This window comes from Colletotrichum siamense (assembly GCF_013390195.1).
Source record: "Colletotrichum siamense strain Cg363 chromosome Unknown KSG_Cg363_contig06, whole genome shotgun sequence".
Taxonomy (NCBI): Eukaryota; Fungi; Ascomycota; class Sordariomycetes; order Glomerellales; family Glomerellaceae; genus Colletotrichum; species Colletotrichum siamense.
The window spans coordinates 4774683-4789938 of NW_023501019.1; the positions used below are offsets into that span (position 1 = coordinate 4774683).

At 56.7% G+C, this 15256-nt stretch overlaps 9 protein-coding genes across 9 annotated transcripts; 4 read left to right on the forward strand and 5 right to left on the reverse strand.

Annotated features, from left to right (window-relative positions):
- Positions 1-1150: 1150 nt before the first annotated feature.
- Positions 1151-1690, forward strand: sem-1 (putative 26S proteasome complex subunit sem-1; the record flags this gene model as incomplete). The annotated part of the gene is made up of 3 exons (XM_036642137.1): positions 1151-1289; positions 1484-1598; positions 1651-1690. 3 exons carry the CDS (start codon positions 1151-1153, stop codon positions 1688-1690), a joined length of 294 nt encoding a protein of 97 aa, XP_036493075.1.
- A 413-nt stretch (positions 1691-2103) lies between these two features.
- On the reverse strand, positions 2104-3708 carry pgk1 (Phosphoglycerate kinase; the record flags this gene model as incomplete). Its single annotated transcript, XM_036642138.1, has 3 exons — positions 2104-2870; positions 2933-3353; positions 3643-3708. The coding sequence occupies 3 exons, from the start codon at positions 3706-3708 to the stop codon at positions 2104-2106; spliced, it is 1254 nt and encodes a 417-aa protein (XP_036493074.1).
- A 1155-nt stretch (positions 3709-4863) lies between these two features.
- Positions 4864-5724, reverse strand: sym1 (the record flags this gene model as incomplete). The annotated part of the gene is made up of 3 exons (XM_036642139.1): positions 4864-4980; positions 5037-5581; positions 5667-5724. 3 exons carry the CDS (start codon positions 5722-5724, stop codon positions 4864-4866), a joined length of 720 nt encoding a protein of 239 aa, XP_036493711.1.
- Positions 5725-6580: 856 nt separating this feature from the next.
- CGCS363_v010291 (uncharacterized protein) lies at positions 6581-6870 on the forward strand (the record flags this gene model as incomplete). Its single annotated transcript, XM_036642140.1, has 2 exons — positions 6581-6729; positions 6780-6870. 2 exons carry the CDS (start codon positions 6581-6583, stop codon positions 6868-6870), a joined length of 240 nt encoding a protein of 79 aa, XP_036493712.1.
- Positions 6871-7838: 968 nt separating this feature from the next.
- On the reverse strand, positions 7839-9118 carry GANA-0 (Arabinogalactan endo-beta-1,4-galactanase; the record flags this gene model as incomplete). The annotated part of the gene is made up of 3 exons (XM_036642141.1): positions 7839-7961; positions 8032-8992; positions 9042-9118. The coding sequence occupies 3 exons, from the start codon at positions 9116-9118 to the stop codon at positions 7839-7841; spliced, it is 1161 nt and encodes a 386-aa protein (XP_036493710.1).
- Positions 9119-9686: 568 nt separating this feature from the next.
- cwf19 (Pre-mRNA-splicing factor cwf19) lies at positions 9687-11816 on the reverse strand (the record flags this gene model as incomplete). The annotated part of the gene is made up of 1 exon (XM_036642142.1): positions 9687-11816. The coding sequence occupies one exon, from the start codon at positions 11814-11816 to the stop codon at positions 9687-9689; it is 2130 nt and encodes a 709-aa protein (XP_036492887.1).
- A 310-nt stretch (positions 11817-12126) lies between these two features.
- On the forward strand, positions 12127-13452 carry CGCS363_v010294 (GPN-loop GTPase 1; the record flags this gene model as incomplete). Its single annotated transcript, XM_036642143.1, has 3 exons — positions 12127-12232; positions 12291-12602; positions 12656-13452. The coding sequence occupies 3 exons, from the start codon at positions 12127-12129 to the stop codon at positions 13450-13452; spliced, it is 1215 nt and encodes a 404-aa protein (XP_036493715.1).
- A 261-nt stretch (positions 13453-13713) lies between these two features.
- On the reverse strand, positions 13714-14006 carry RPC10 (DNA-directed RNA polymerases I, II, and III subunit RPABC4; the record flags this gene model as incomplete). The annotated part of the gene is made up of 2 exons (XM_036642144.1): positions 13714-13717; positions 13804-14006. 2 exons carry the CDS (start codon positions 14004-14006, stop codon positions 13714-13716), a joined length of 207 nt encoding a protein of 68 aa, XP_036492892.1.
- Positions 14007-14596: 590 nt separating this feature from the next.
- On the forward strand, positions 14597-15175 carry HINT3 (Adenylylsulfatase HINT3; the record flags this gene model as incomplete). Its single annotated transcript, XM_036642145.1, has 1 exon — positions 14597-15175. One exon carries the CDS (start codon positions 14597-14599, stop codon positions 15173-15175), a length of 579 nt encoding a protein of 192 aa, XP_036493713.1.
- Positions 15176-15256: the final 81 nt, after the last annotated feature.

Below are 15256 nucleotides of genomic sequence, written 5' to 3' on the forward strand. Positions count from 1 at the left end.
TCAGCGAGGCAGGTTATAAAAGGACGCCTCTCTTTTCAGAAACGTTGCCGTCTACAAATCTTCTCAAACCATCATCACCCTCTACTTCATTACTTCTACCACTACTTCATACCAAATACTATCGTCACAACCTCAAGATCGTACAAGCATACAAACAAATCATCAAGTTCGACCCGAACCAATACAAAACAACTTTACCAACCATCAGTTGCCAAGATGTGCACTTACTGGAAGGCCAAGCGCGAAGACTGCGGCCACACCGTCTACAGATGGGAGGTCCGTTGCCAGGAGGCACGCATCAAGAAGAAGGCCTGCAAGGCCTGGACCTATCGGACCGAGTGGGAGATGGGCCTCTGCAACGAGTGCCTCACTGAGAGCCGCTACGTCTGGAAGTCGTCTTACGCTTAAAGCTGTGTTTCGCATACATTCATCGTTCTTGCTTCATCGGAGCGACGGAAAGTCGCGGGGTTCAGTCAGAGATATGGGCAGATCGTGGTGACCGACAGACGTGTGTGTGTGGGTGTTTGAGACGGAAGGAGGGCGAAGGCCGGGATAAGATTGGCGGATCGTTAGGGACAGAAACGTATCAGGCTTGTCTCGGTTTTCTCTGAGGAAACCCGCTATCAGCTCAAATTGAACGCTTTAACGGCCTATTATTTATTCATGCTGTGATTTTTAGTTTATCGTGAATAATGCCAGAGCAAGGTGGTGGTTGTTGAAGCTGCACCGTGTAGATGCAGCTACCTCAGCTCAGGTACTGGGGTGAGGTAAGGTAGGAGCTACCCCACCCTGCCCCTGCCCGCCCGCCAACCATGTTCCCGTCCAGCTCCAGGTCCCAGCACGCTTGCGCCTTCCAGTGGCCGCCTGGGAAGGGGACCTGCCGCACCCAGCAGCGCAGGCGGCAATTTCCGTCGACGACCTTCCACCGCGGCCGGCCTTGCCAACCAACCTTCAACCAAGCTTGCTTCCACCATCATCAAAACCCACCCCCTCCACGAGACCCAACGAGACATCGAAACCCGCGACCGACGAAGCTTCCTCCAAACGCACCTTTTCGCTCTCCGATTGCTTCCATTTCGACAGAAGAGAACCAGCCAGCGACTCCTGAGGGGTTCTGACCAACGCATCACGTCACAAACACACACAAACAATGGCTTCCTCAGACGCAAAGCCCGCGCAGGACAAGGCTGCGGCCGACGCCAAGGCCGAGGAGACGACGCAGCAGCAGGCGGCGGCTAAGAAGCCCGCGCTGGGCGAGGATGACGAGTTTGAGGACTTCCCCGTCGATGGTAGGTCTTTTCCATCCCCCGTCTTCCGTTCCAGCTAGCGAGCATCTTTCCTCGATTCAGCGGTGGGACAGCCGGTTGTGCTCCATCTTGCTCGAGGATTGATTGTTCTGGACCTGGGATGCGCTGTATGGCATTATTGAAGTGTCGAGGCGTTCATTGAAGGCAAAGGGACTGGCGACTGACGTACTACACAGACTGGGCCCAGGAGGACACCGAGGCGGCTGCTGGAGGTAGCGGCACGACGCAGCACCTTTGGGAGGAGAGCTGGGACGACGATGACACGAGCGACGACTTTTCCGCACAGTTGAAGTATGGGACCTACACACCAAAGGCATACGGAACGATACTAACAATCGCCCAGGGAGGAGCTGAAGAAGGTCGACGCCAACAAGCGACGCTGATCTAGTCCATACGATGGGGACTGTTGCGAGGAAGAGGGGAACACGGATATGACGTTTGGACCAGACTGGCTGGGGTAAGACTACGGACATAGACTACGTACAAGCTCTAGACAACTGGCGGCACACCAGTAATGAAATTCAAAACAAGGGCACAGGTTTTTCTTTTGGCACCAGACGTGGTTCTATGTTTTTACTTTTTTATTTGTGTTCGTGACGGTTTCTAGGACATGACACGGGGCATTACGTTCATCATCACCGCCCTCTTGTTTTGCGGGCGTACCTCTCTCTCATATCCATGCATGCTCACCCGGGCCTAGAGACTGGGCTTGCCAGCTCGACCTTTTAATCCCATCTATCAGACCGATCAAGTCCCATAGAGCGGGGCCACATCTTCTACGCTGGCGAGGAGTTGTTTACTTACTCGACAGAGCAACGACACCAGGGAGAGCCTTGCCCTCGAGGAGCTCCAAGCTGGCACCACCGCCGGTGGAGACGTGGCTGAGCTTGCTCTCAACGCCGTACTTGGCGGCAACGGTGGCCGTGTCGCCACCGCCGATGATGACGATCTTGCCGCCCTCGGCAGCAGCGACGGCGGCGTCGAGGGTAGCCTTGGTGCCGTTGGCGAACTTCTCCATCTCGAAGACACCAGGGGGGCCGTTCCAGAGGATGGTCTTGGCCTCGTCGATGGCCTGCTTGTACAGCTCAATGGACTTGGGACCGCAGTCGAGACCCATCCAGCCGTCGGGGATGCCAGACTCGTCGGTGGCAGAGTCGGTGTTGGCGTCCTTGTCGAACTTGTCGGCGGTGACGTAGTCGACGGGGAGGACAAGCTTGACGTTGTTGGCCTTGGCCTTCTCGACGAGCTTGCCGACGGTCTGGGCACCCGACTCATCGAAGAGGGAGTTGCCGATGCTGACGTTCTCAAGGGTCTTCTTGAAGGTGAAGGCCATGCCACCGCAGACAATGAGGGTGTTGACCTTGTCGAGAAGGTTGTCGATGAGCTGGATCTTGTCGGAAACCTTGGCACCGCCAAGGATGGCAAGGAAGGGGCGCTGAGGGTTCTCGAGAGCCTTGGCGAAGTACTCGAGCTCCTTCTTCATGAGGAAACCAGAGGCCTTCTGGGGGAGGTCGACACCGACCATGGAGGAGTGGGCACGGTGAGCAGTGCCGAAGGCGTCGTCTGGCAGATGTCAGTATGGATTCAGAGGATGTGGCGTGATGCTTTGTCAAGGAGCAACGTACTGATGAAGACATCACCGAGAGCAGTGAGGCCCTTGCGGAACTCCTCGACCTTGGCCTTGTCAGCCTTGGTCTTGTTGCCGTCCTTGTCCTTGGCGGAACCCTCCTCCTCGATGTGGAAGCGCAGGTTCTCGAGCAGGACGACCTGGCCGTTCTCGGCCTTGTTGACGAGGGCCTCAACGTCGGGGCCGACGCAGTTCTTGGCGAACTGGACAGACTTGCCGAGCAGCTTCTCGAGCTCGGGAACGACCGGCTCGAGGCTGTACTTGGGGTTCTCCTGGCCGTTGGGGCGGCCCAGGTGGGACATCAGGACGACGGCCTTGGCGCCATTGTCGACCGCGTACTTGATGGTGGGGACGGCACCGGCAATACGCTGGGTGTTGGTGACCTTCTTGTCGGCGTCGAGAGGGACGTTGAAGTCAACCTGTGGAGGAGGTCTGTCAGTTACTGGGGTCACAGCAGGCTTGTGATTGAACGGATTCGATGTGGAATTGCAATGCTTCCGCGGTTAAAGACTGCTCCGGGTGCAATAACCGCGGCCCGTCCCGTACTCATCGCCAGAATACGGAACCGGGTCTGAGGTCATACCCGGGATCAAGCGTAGTGAGGGCGGCATGGTGGGGTAACGGGCACCACTGGTGCTGCAGAGCACGCAGGAGATACGCGGGGCAGAGCAGTGTCAGGGTGATGGCAGGCTGGCATAGTTGACTTACGCGAATCAGGACGCGCTTGCCCTTGAGGTCGACGTCGGTGATGGCGAGCTTGTTGGAGAGAGACATGGTTGCAATTGGGTATATTGGTGATGTAGGAGAGTTGAAGGAAAAGAAGAAGAGAAGAAGTGGAAGAGGTTGTGAGGTATATTTAGGAAATGGGATGGGATGGGATGGCGTGGATGGATGGACTGGACAACCGGCGCAGGAAAAACACGCAGGACCTTGACCTGGACCTGGACCTGGACCTGCTACCTTCAGAAAGTGTCAGGTCACCGTCCAGTCAATCCAGTCACCTTCAGTGGTTCAACAACGTTGAGAGGGACCTTCGAATGGTGGGGTGCCTTGCTGCTCTGTGCTGGCGGGGTGTTTTGCATGACCTTTTTTTTTTTTTGGCTTGTTGGCGGGGTTGATTTGTCTTAGTGGGGAGCTCCTGCTCTAGCCTCTGGCTGTACGGCCCAGGCAGTGCTTCCATTCACAGCTTGCAGCAGCAGCTTTCCACTGAGGTGCAGGCCCCGGGACATTGGCGGCAGCAGGGTGGGAGCTGCCCCGCCCCTGTTTGTGACGTGATGGTTGTCTGATAAGCTGCCTCAGCTCACGTTCTTAGCACCTGCAACCCCCGGCTCTGTCTTCCAAGACCTCCCTTGCCGGGATAGCCACCATCGCGAGACGAGCATGCAGCGTTTTGAACCGCTCGTTTCCTGTTTCGCCGCTATAATTGGACAACCAGATCCTGTTCAACTGCTCTCTGGGATGTACAACTGAAGAACCTGCCGAAATTGGGGGCTGTCCAGGTTGCCAAGGGGGCTGTCGCTAGCATTATCAGAGAGCCTCAATAAGACCGAGAGATACGCCGCCTCCTTCACGCATGGCAAGCTTAAACCACATTTCTCAGACCACGCTCTTACACAACCACGAGATATCAGCACCGCACCAAGTTCTTTTAATGACTGCAATTTATTGCTGTTTTTGACAAAAGAAATCTTACGTCAAACGAAGAACAGGAACCCCCTCTTTTCCCGGGAATTCCATGCCGTGACACCAAACGCCTGTAGCCCTTTCGAAGCACCCGGTGCTATTTTGTAACGATCGAACGAAACGACTCAACCCTCCCAAGACCTCAAACGCCAGATATGCCTGCAGCGGTGTGCGACCTGCGACCTGTCCCAGCCCGTGCCAACTGGCAGACGAAACCAATCATGGTATGTGCATATATAAAGCTGTCTAGCTAAGACGGATGTGGTCGTCGTCGCGGGCCGCGGGTCGGTTGTCAACCTCAGAGGCAGAGTTGGAGAGGGACAGGTAGGCGGTCCATGCGATACCGATGGTGGAAACAAATGGCTGCAACGCGTGTGAGTACGAGGTAGGAACTCAAGGATGGTGGAACTGCCACTTACAAGCTGGAACTGCACCGGCATGAGGCGGAAGTTGATAATCTGGACGGCGGGCCACACAGCAAAGTTGGCCTTGAGCGTCGGAACGTACATGTCGCGCAGCTTCTGGAAGACGGCGCGGCGGCCACCGCCCTCGGCAACGGTCATGACGGTGAAGAAACAGGCGATACCGAAGGGCGCGAAGATGAACTGGTCAAAAGCGACACGCTTCATCGCGGGGACGAAGGCGCTGCTCTTGGTGATGGGGAACGCCGTGGAGAGGAACTTGAACCAGCGGAACTGCAGCGGGGCCATGGCAAAACCATAGGCCATGAAGCGAGTAAGGCGCTCAAAATCGAAGGGGGGAGGCAGCAAGCCCGAGTTGGGGATCAGGTCCTTGTCCGAGAAGGGGTTCTTTCGGTCGAGGTCGTGGATCTCGATGGCGACCCTATCGTCCTTGTCGACTCCTCCGGGCTTACGGACAGCCTTTTGTCGCAGAGCAGTGATGGTCTGGGCAGTAGTGTCGGCGATGCCACCGAGGATGGCGTTGGTCACCATCATGGTCAGCACTGCGGCCAAAGTGTCAGTAAAGCTGCGTAAGTCGAGGGTGGCGAAATGCCCAAGTGTGAGATGTGTGAGATGTGTGAGACGTACGTGGACGTTCATCGTAGTATTGGTTGAAGCGGGCAGTCAACCTGGCGACGAGCGCCATCTCGATAAAGAAGATGACTGCGTGAAGCAGTGGCTAAGTAGCAGCAATATCAAGTCAGTTGGAGAACGTCTGAGGGTTATTGGCGTTCGCGGTTGGTTCAAGGTGAAAGGCGGCGGAACGGGATGGGTGGACAAGACAAGCGATTCAGGCTCAGGAATGTCAAAGTATGGGGACGGGAACCATATGCAACAGGCAATGTAGAGGTGCAGGTAATCGTTGTTACGGGATACTGGAACGGGGGGTGGCATACAAGACGTCCGTAGAGGTATTTGCCGTTGACGGCTCGCACAATGCGACGGCGAGAGAGTTCCCACGACATGGCGATGGATCTTATGGAGGGCGATGGACGGTTCGGGTTTCTTCTTTCTTGGGCTGGGCGTGGGCGTGAGGGCGCGGTTCGACAAGGTGCGCCCGGGGCAGCAGCTCCTATTTCCTCGGAGTGAGGTAACAAATGGGCAAAGTGTGCAAATAATGAGCAGGCCGAGGGATCTGGTTCCTCTGGGGCCGGTCTGGTCTATCGCTGTTGGCTTGATAAGGCAAGGAAGGAAATCTGCAGCGGCGTTTTGCTGATGCTTCTGGGGGCTTCGAAAAGGGCGATGACGACACAGTAGCCAAAGATTCGCTGGGTGGCGCTGGCGCTGGATGGGAGAATGATGATTGGTCGATATCGCTTGCTGTCTAAGGTAGGTGGTGTCTGCAGGCGTCAGGCAACGGAGGGTTTGGTCCAGCGGGTGGCACCTCCTTTCGCGGGTATTACGAGAGGGCACGGTAACAAAAGGGAGATGTGAGAGCAGAGTGAGGAAAGAAAAAGTGATCACCACTTGGCGAAAGGGATGTAGGAGCCGAGTGGTTTAAGATGGAGAATCGGCAAGGTGTGAAAGATGGAGCAGATAATGTGCCGCAGCAGCAGCAAGGCAAGGAAACCAAACAATCCTGGCCAGGCAAACACGCAAGGAATCAAAAACTTATGCCCTCCCTCTGTCTCTGCAAGGAAGGTGCCAACAAGTGCGCCTTAGCTGCAGGGTCTCCGAGAACGCAACCTAATTGACCGAAAGTGGTGGTAATGGTGGTGGTGGTGTTGGTGCTGCTGCTTTGCGGCTTTGCGTGCTTCAAGAACGCCCAGCGCTTTCTGCTCTTGGGCATTGAATTTGGAAGGAAAAACACTGGGGCGAAAGCGAAATGCAGGGAAACAGCAAAATGTGCTGGATGCCGCTGATGGCACATCGAGGCGAGCGGAGTTTCGGACGGCGCGCCACAGCACTGGCACTGTGTCACTGTGTCACTGTGCGCCCGAGAGTGGACCCACCCTACGCCAGTCCAGCAGCCAGACGTTCACAGGTGATGCTATATTTGGCCAATCCGTTGGCTGTTGGCGGACTCCTCCGCGGCCCCGACCGTGCCGAAGCCGCTCAGCAGTGCGCCGCACAGTGCTGTGTCCCCTCCATCTCGGCGTCGATCACCGAGTCCCTTCTTCGGCGCATGTTCCATTCTCTCTCTCAACGCCTACCTACCTAGAGGAAGACCGGCACACACACACACACACACACACACCTCGCTGAGGGAGACAGAGGACGGGAAACACCACCCACCTTACCTTACCTAGACTTGGGATTGCCTGGACCACCACACTCACAACGTTCCAGCAAACAGTCCGCATTGAACCCCAAACACAAGACCTCTTTCCCGATCAATGCTCCTGTTTCACACCCGGCCCCGATCGTGGGGTAACCGCTGTAGCTCTCCTAGTAGACGGCCACGAGAGCCGCTGACGTGCTGGGGACGCCGTCCTAACTGACTTCTGACAGCCTCTCGGAACGTCGTCCATTCTCCATGCCACCGAAACTCAGACATGCAACCACCCCGTCCAATCACTGAACCTCACCTGCTGCCCTCACACTACGTCGTCTACATGCGAAATTTGAGGCTTGAGGTTGTTTAAACATTAAGGGTCTCCAATGGCAGGATCCTCCTTGGTCGGTACACGTAATCGTCCTATTCCAATGTTTCTTCCCTCCCCCCTTTTGTTTCCTCTCGGCCCTTGGTTCAGACGAATCGTCACAAACAACAGATTACAATTACCAACACCCGATTCAGTTCCTCGCAACTCTGTTTCCTCAGAGGTAAACGTTGACCGACTCGCGAGAGTATCCGTATGTCGTCGGCCACTGGCTGTAGTCCGGCTCGAAGAGGATGGCGTCATTGCAGTCGCTGCCCAACGAAGTGTTGTTGAGCCACGCCTGTTGATTATCATCAGTCAGCTATGCTACTCATGAAAACGAAGGTTCACGTAGAGCTAGTTTCACTCACCGGCTCCCAGTACCAGAGACCCTGTCCCATGCCGTTGGGCACGTCACGCACAATCTGGAGCGTCTTGTGCATCCACTCAACCTGGCCCTGAACGTTGTAGGGAATCGAGGGCTCCGAGCTCTCGGGGATTGGGTTCCATCTGCCGTCGCATAGGGCAGGGTAGTCCGTCTCGACAATCTGGGCAGGTTTCTTGTACTTCTTCGTCATCGTATGGAGCACATTCTTGATGTTCTCGAACGTCGCCGAGGTGCCGTAGAACGGGTAGAAGCTGAAGCCAAAAGCATCCCACGCCGAGAGCGGCACGCCGTTCTCCACGAGCGCCCCGAACCATCTTTCCTGCAGAGTCAGGTTCCAGCCGTTGTCGATGTGGATCATGACCTCGGGCTTGGGCACGCCGGCGCACGTTGCGTCCTTGACGCCGGCCCGCGCGGCCTTGAAGAGCGTCGCGAGGTTGGCGAAGCTCTTGACCAGCGCCGGCCAGGGCTGCACGTCGACGTCGACCTTGCCGACCGGCCAGAGGAAGCCGTGGCGGATCTCGTTGCCGAGGGAGACGAGGTCCAGCTTCACGCCGGCGTCGTGGAAGGCGACGAGCGTCTCGCGGACGTACTCGCGCAGCTTGCCGGCCAGGGGCTCCACCTCCGTCGGCCACGCCGCGGGGAGGGGCTGCTTCTGCGGGTCGGCCCAGCTGTCGGAGAAGTGGTAGTCGAGGAAGAGGCGCTGGCCCTTGCTCTGGAAGCGCTTCGCGAGCTCGATCGTGTAGTTGAGGCCGTAGGTCCCGTCGGGAGGGTTGACCCACAGACGGAGACGGACACCGTTCATGCCGCCGTCGGCGAGGATGTCGTCGGCGGGCCGCGAAACGTTGCCTCGTGCGGTGTCGATGAAGATGTTGTTGGACTCCTCCAGCATCTTGAGGGAGCTCAGATCGTGACCCTTGTAGAAGAAGGGCTTCTGGGGGCTGGCACTTGTCTCTTGTTAGACTCAATTGCTCAAGAGTGTGTCAGGCGACTTACTTTCTGCCCTCCAGGGCGGGCGCCGCCGCCGCTAGAGCTGTGAGGCCGAGCAAGGAGAGAAGCTGCGATGCAATCATGGCGAAGCGGTACCACGTCTCTTGCGCGTCGTCTTCCGTTGGGTTGCGCCGAGTTCGCTCATTATATATGGCTCACAATCAACGGCTCATTGACCGCCTCACATGACGGCAATCATCGAGCCACCGGTCTGCTATGCCAAGAGCAGAATAGACGCGGTCCAGATGTCACGGGGGCTCGGCGCTGTTTTTCTCAATTCAATGTGACGACTCGACGGAAGATCTCGAGGTAACCCAAATGAATGCGGGGATACATCGCGGGGTTGCCGGGAACCGACCCCATCGTCGGCCGGCCAGCCATTGGTGCGCCTGGGTCAGGCCCCTGGTCTCTCCCGCAATCTCGGTCAATGTGCCTCCAGCTTCAGCTCATGGTCCAGGGTGCCAAGTTCCAACTGCCCGGGTCATCACCACTAGTCAATGTTGGCAGGTGGGGATGGAGACTCTGAAATGAGGGCAAAGGCTGGGCCCAGACTGGAGTATCACGGTCTGCAGCCGAGGTATCTTATTCAGTGCTTAGAAATTTCTACCTGATCAAAACTGGTGGCTGGAAAACAACATCTGCTTCTCAAGCCTATCCATCGGTCAGGACTCGAGTCCAGTCAAACTTCCTCCACTTCTTCTTAAACCCTTCAACCCTGCGATCGCCCTTGTTCCAGCGCCCCTGCTTCTTGATCACGTCCGGCGCTACGTCCAAGATACCTCCAATAATCTCTCTGGCGAACAAGTCGCCTCTGGGCCAGCGGTCAGAGTTTTCGACAACGTGACCGAGGCCGCCGTCGAGAGTGAACCAGGCGTGGAAGTACGGCATTTCTTTGGCGATGCTCCGGCGGAAGGCCATTCTGCCCATGCCGTCGCGTGCTCTAGCGCCGGTGTCAATGATCTTCTTGTGCTGCGACCACTCCTCGTCTGTCGTGAGGAAGGCCTCCTTGAAGTATGCTGGGGCTGTGGCGCCCTCCTCGTAGGGAATGGGCACCGCCATCATCGCCGCGTGAAGGTGTCTTTGCGGTGCGGCGGCGTTCTCGTAGAATATGACTTCCTGGCCCTTTTCGTGGTACATTCTCGTGAGGGACTTCATGAAGTTGCGAATCTCCTCCCATTCGTCGTCGTCACACTCAAGCAAGTTCTTGCGGTGGGCAATGGGAGTAATTACCGCGCCGCCCTCGCAGATTTCGGGTTCCGTAGGCAGAGTCAGAAATACGCGCGTGCCGAGTGAGATGACTGGTGCCAGAGGTGGCTGTCCTTTGTCTTCGTGATGGCAGAGGGGGCAGTTGTCCAAAATTCGCGTCACCTTCTGATACTCGTTGACAGCAACGTTCTTAAGGTTGATCTCCGACTTGTGTACCCTCTTCGCAAGCTTTTCGGCGTTCTCGTCCATGTACTCGAGATCATCGTCGAACTTGCCATCTTTTGCAATGCGCTCCGCCAGACGCATGCCCTCGCCGCCCGCTTGGCCACGAGTTCTGCGTTCCTCACGAACCATGTCCTCAATTGACATGTCCTCGTTTGCCTCCACGTTGCCGCGCTCACGGCCTCGCTTCGTCTCGATAGACTTGACCTCGCCCCGGGACCCTGCCAGCATTCGGTTGTCCATGACGCCGAGAACAACAGACTGCGGCCCGTTGGTTGCGAAACTAGCAGCAGCCGCATTGTATTCAGCTTCCAGCTTGGCAGCATCAGGTGCTCGGCGAAGCTTAGCCTTCATCATCTGAGCCCGCATTCGGTTCAACGCAGTCTGGTCAATGGGAGTGTGCAGCATGGCCTGGTCGGGGATGACCGTGCCCTGCTGAATATCCTCCATGGGACTTGGTTCCTTCGGCTCCGGACGTTGCTTCTCCATGCGCTCCTGGTAGAGGTCACCGGTGGGCTTCTCTTTACCAACGTACCCATCTCCGTAAACCTTGCGCCGATCCATCTCGATCTTTTCTTCTCGAGCATCGTCGAATTCCTGCAAACTGCCGAATCTTTCCAGAGCAATTTCCTCAACAGGTCGCCCCGACTCTTCCGCCATGGAGTAAACGCCCTTGAGCTTGGTCATACGCCACTGAGAGCCGTTGTCCCCGAATGTGTAGTTGATGGTTCTCTCCTTTGGCGTCTCGTCCGTGGATGCAGCGTTGACTTCGTCAAAGTCCTTGTTGATCTCCCTTTCGTGAACAACCCTTATGGGCTCCTCCTTTGGCGGTGGCGGTTTCTCCTTCTCCTTGCGTTGGACGTAATCGATATCGAGGGCTGACGGGGCAGTCATCCACGAGTCGCGCACCAATGGGGTGGATGTCTTGGTTTCTTCTGGGGTCGCCTCTTCGTCGGGAATAGGGAGATCCTCCTTTGGATCAGAGGTCTTTTCGTGTTTTTCGTCGCGCCTCCCATCATCTCTATCCCGGTGCCGTCTTGACCGCCGTTCCTCGTCGTCTCTGGAATGGCGTGACCTCTTGTGCCTGTGCCCATCCTCCTCGTCTTCGTCATGGCGTCGCGACCTGTGGTGCCGGTGGCGGTCATTATCGCGATCGCGATCACGTTCGCGGTCTCTTTCTCTGTCTCGGTCGCGTTCCCGGTGTCTGTCGGATGACCTGTCGCGCTCGCGATGGTGATGATGGTGGCTTCGCTGCTTCTTCCTCTCTCTGCGCTCTTCCTTTTCTCGTTCAATGCGCTCTCGTTCGCCCTTTTCGGCTGCGAGAGCCTTTTCAAAGTCGTCGAGGCCGTCCATATTTGATCGATTAGACGACAGAATGAGTGACTGCTTGGTGTTGACGTGACGACTTCGGACCAGCTTCCTAAGGCAGCTTGGATCGAAGGACGACAATTGGCAACCTCAAACCAGGTTGGACGTCACTGTGCACGGACCACATAAATTTTGGAACGGCCCAGGGGGTCTTGTCAGCGCGTTCTTTGCAGGGGGTGTCGTCCACTCTAGCGCCCCGCGCGGGGCATCCAGCTCTTCCAACTCTTCCAGAACTTTTTTCCTGCGACTTGGATCAACACCACCAGTTGAAGTCGACGACATAAACTGCACTAAGATGGCTGAAGCATCCTCGACCGCGCCCGCCCCAACCTCGGCCTCAGCCCCGGCTCCGGCCCCGGGCTCCGACTCCCCAGTCTCTATTGTCGTTGTCGGCATGGCCGGTAAGGAGTTCTCGCCGGTGCACACTCGACGACTTGCGCTGACCAATACCTCCTCCAGGCTCCGGCAAAACGACGTTCATGCGACGTATCAACTCATATCTCCACGGCAAGAAGGAGCCCCCTTATGTTATCAACCTGGACCCTGCGGTTCTCAACGTGCCCTTTGAGAGCAACATCGACATTCGCGACTCAGTCAACTATGAGGAGGTCATGAAGCAGTACAACCTGGGGCCGAACGGTGGAATCTTGACATCTCTTAACCTCTTCGCCACGAAGGTCGACCAGATTGTCAACCTTCTCGACAAGCGCGCGGCACCAGACCCGGCAAACCCCGACAAAAAGCCCATCAAGAACATTCTTGTCGATACCCGTGAGTCTTCTGGATGTGTGTGCCATCGGGACCTCATACTAACAAATCTCCAGCTGGCCAGATTGAGGTATTCGTGTGGTCAGCCAGCGGTACCATTCTCCTCGAGTCACTCGCTTCCTCCTTCCCGACGGTCATCGCCTACGTTATCGACACTCCGAGAACCACATCCACAAGCACGTTCATGAGCAACATGCTGTACGCCTGCAGTATCCTGTACAAGACCAAGCTGCCCATGATTCTGGTATTCAACAAAACCGATGTGCAAGACGCCACCTTTGCGAAGGAATGGATGACGGACTTTGAAGCTTTCCAGGAAGCGCTGCAGAGGGACGAGATGAGCGACACGATCGGCGGGTATGAGACGGCAGAGGGCGGCAGCGGCGGAACGGGGTACATGGGCAGCTTGCTCAACTCCATGAGCTTGATGCTCGAGGAGTTCTATTCCCACTTGAGCTTCGTGCCCGTCAGCTCCCGGCTGGGAACGGGCATGGACGAGTTCTTCGAGGCTGTGCAGGAAAAGGCAGAGGAGTTCAAGCAAGACTACCTGCCTGAGCTGCAGCGCCGGAGAGAGGAGCGCGAGGAGCAGAAGCGCAAGACCCGTGAGCAAGAGCTGGACAAGATGATGAAGGGCATGTCAGTAGATGCCGGCAAGAAGCCGCGGGTTGTCAAGCCGGATGACGACGATGATGGCATCGAAGTCGCCAGCGACGTGGACGACGACGAGATGCCGGACGACGAGGATGACAGAGAGGGTCTCCAGGCTCGGTACGAAGCTGCGATGGAGGCTGAGGGCGATTCCATCATGGCGGACGGCAGTTTCGCCAAGTACTTGCATACCCGCCAGGCATGAGAAAAGGATTGAGAATAAGCATGCACATAGAATGAATCATGGGGCGGGATGGCGTTTTAGAAGGTTGCTGCATTATCATGAGATACCTCGAAAAAAAGGAAGAAAGGGTGCAGATTGCCTTCCTCTATGAATTGATTTTTAACCCCCAAGCCCAAACTCCAAGAATTTCTGCGCATTGTGATACTGTCTTCAGCCTCTCTCCGTGTGCGTCTCTTTCTACATCCCATCGTGCCTCATTCTCAACAATCCACGTCGCAACCATTACCTCGCCTCGAACTGGACCATTCTGCGCGCGAGTGAGTCAGTATTTGCTGCACGTCTCGTCCGAGTCCCAGACCAAACAAAACTCACCTCTTGGTGCGCTCCTTGTACAGGATACGGCAGCCGCATTCCTTGCAACGGATGGGGTCGGCGCGACGGAGCTGGAACTTGAGGCCGCAGTCACCGCAGAGGTACTGCATCTGAGGGCCCTCGTTGCCGTAGGAAGAGTAGTTGGCGGCGCTGGGGGCCGAGGAGGCGCCGGCAGTCGGGACTTGGTAGGCTTCGCGAGACATCTTTGATGTTTGGTAGAACGAAACTGCGGGTGGTTGTAGTCGGGGGAGTGTGCGGGTTGCGACGGTCGACAGTGGTGAACGCGACGGGGGTAGACGACTGCGATTTTCTTTCTTGCGACGGCGGCTTGGAAATGCAGGAGGGCTGCTGCTAGGCTGGATGACAATTTGTTAGGCGGTGAAGGCGGAATGGCGGCAGAAAAAAGGTCGGTGCCGGGCGGTGTGCACTGTGCAGGCGACCAGTGGAGCTCAGGTGAAAACAACGCTGAACTCGTGGAAACCTGCTGGAAGTGAACACTGAGAAGCTCCGGCCTGGCCCACTTCCCGAGGTTAATCGTGATGTTAGTGGTACGGATATCGGATATCGCTGCGGCAGAAACCTAGGGAACATCTCGTCGACGCGCAGGCCAATCTTCGCGTCATCTCTCCGACTCAGGCAGCTTGTTGACTCTCTTTGCTCTTGTTTTCTTCGTTTTTTGCAAGCTTGAAACAACCGACGATATCATCCGGCAGCCAAGCAATGCCTCGGTAGTACAAAGGCTCTTCCACTCAAAGTTGCATTTCCTCCAAAACACCATCGCATCCCTCAAACCATGACGCCCACCGCCTTCGACTCGGGCGTAGAGCCCCCTGAATCGAGCTGCCCATTCTGCATAATTGCCGACGAATACCCTCCGTACGATCCAGCTTATCCCCCGCAAGACGAGACCACGCTGGACCCGAACCGGATCCCCACGCCCGCCTTCATCGTGCTCTCAACCGAGACGCTCATTGCGTTCCTCGACATCCTCCCCCTTTCGCGCGGCCACCTGCTGCTCTGCCCGCGTACGCACCGCCCGAAGCTGACGGACGCCTCGCCGGAGGAGTCGGCCGAGATGGGGAGGTATCTGCGGGTGCTGTCGAATGCCCTGGCGCGCACGACGGGCGTCGAGGACTGGAACGTTGTGCAGAACAACGGTGCCGCCGCCGCGCAGGTCGTCATGCACATGCACTTTCACCTCATCCCGCGGCCTGAGATTCGTGCGAGTGGCAGGTACAGCGAAAGTTTCACCATGTTTGGACGGGGGCGCAGGGAGGAGCTGGACGAAGAAGACGCCGAGCATTTTGCCAAGGACTTGCGGGAGAACGTGGCCGACATCTTGAGGGAGGAGGCACACAAGGCGAAGCTATGATTATTGGGGTGCTTATTCTTTCTGGTTTTTATTACTTTTTTATTCATGTATGGATTTAAAGGCCCTGCAGCATTGTGGCAG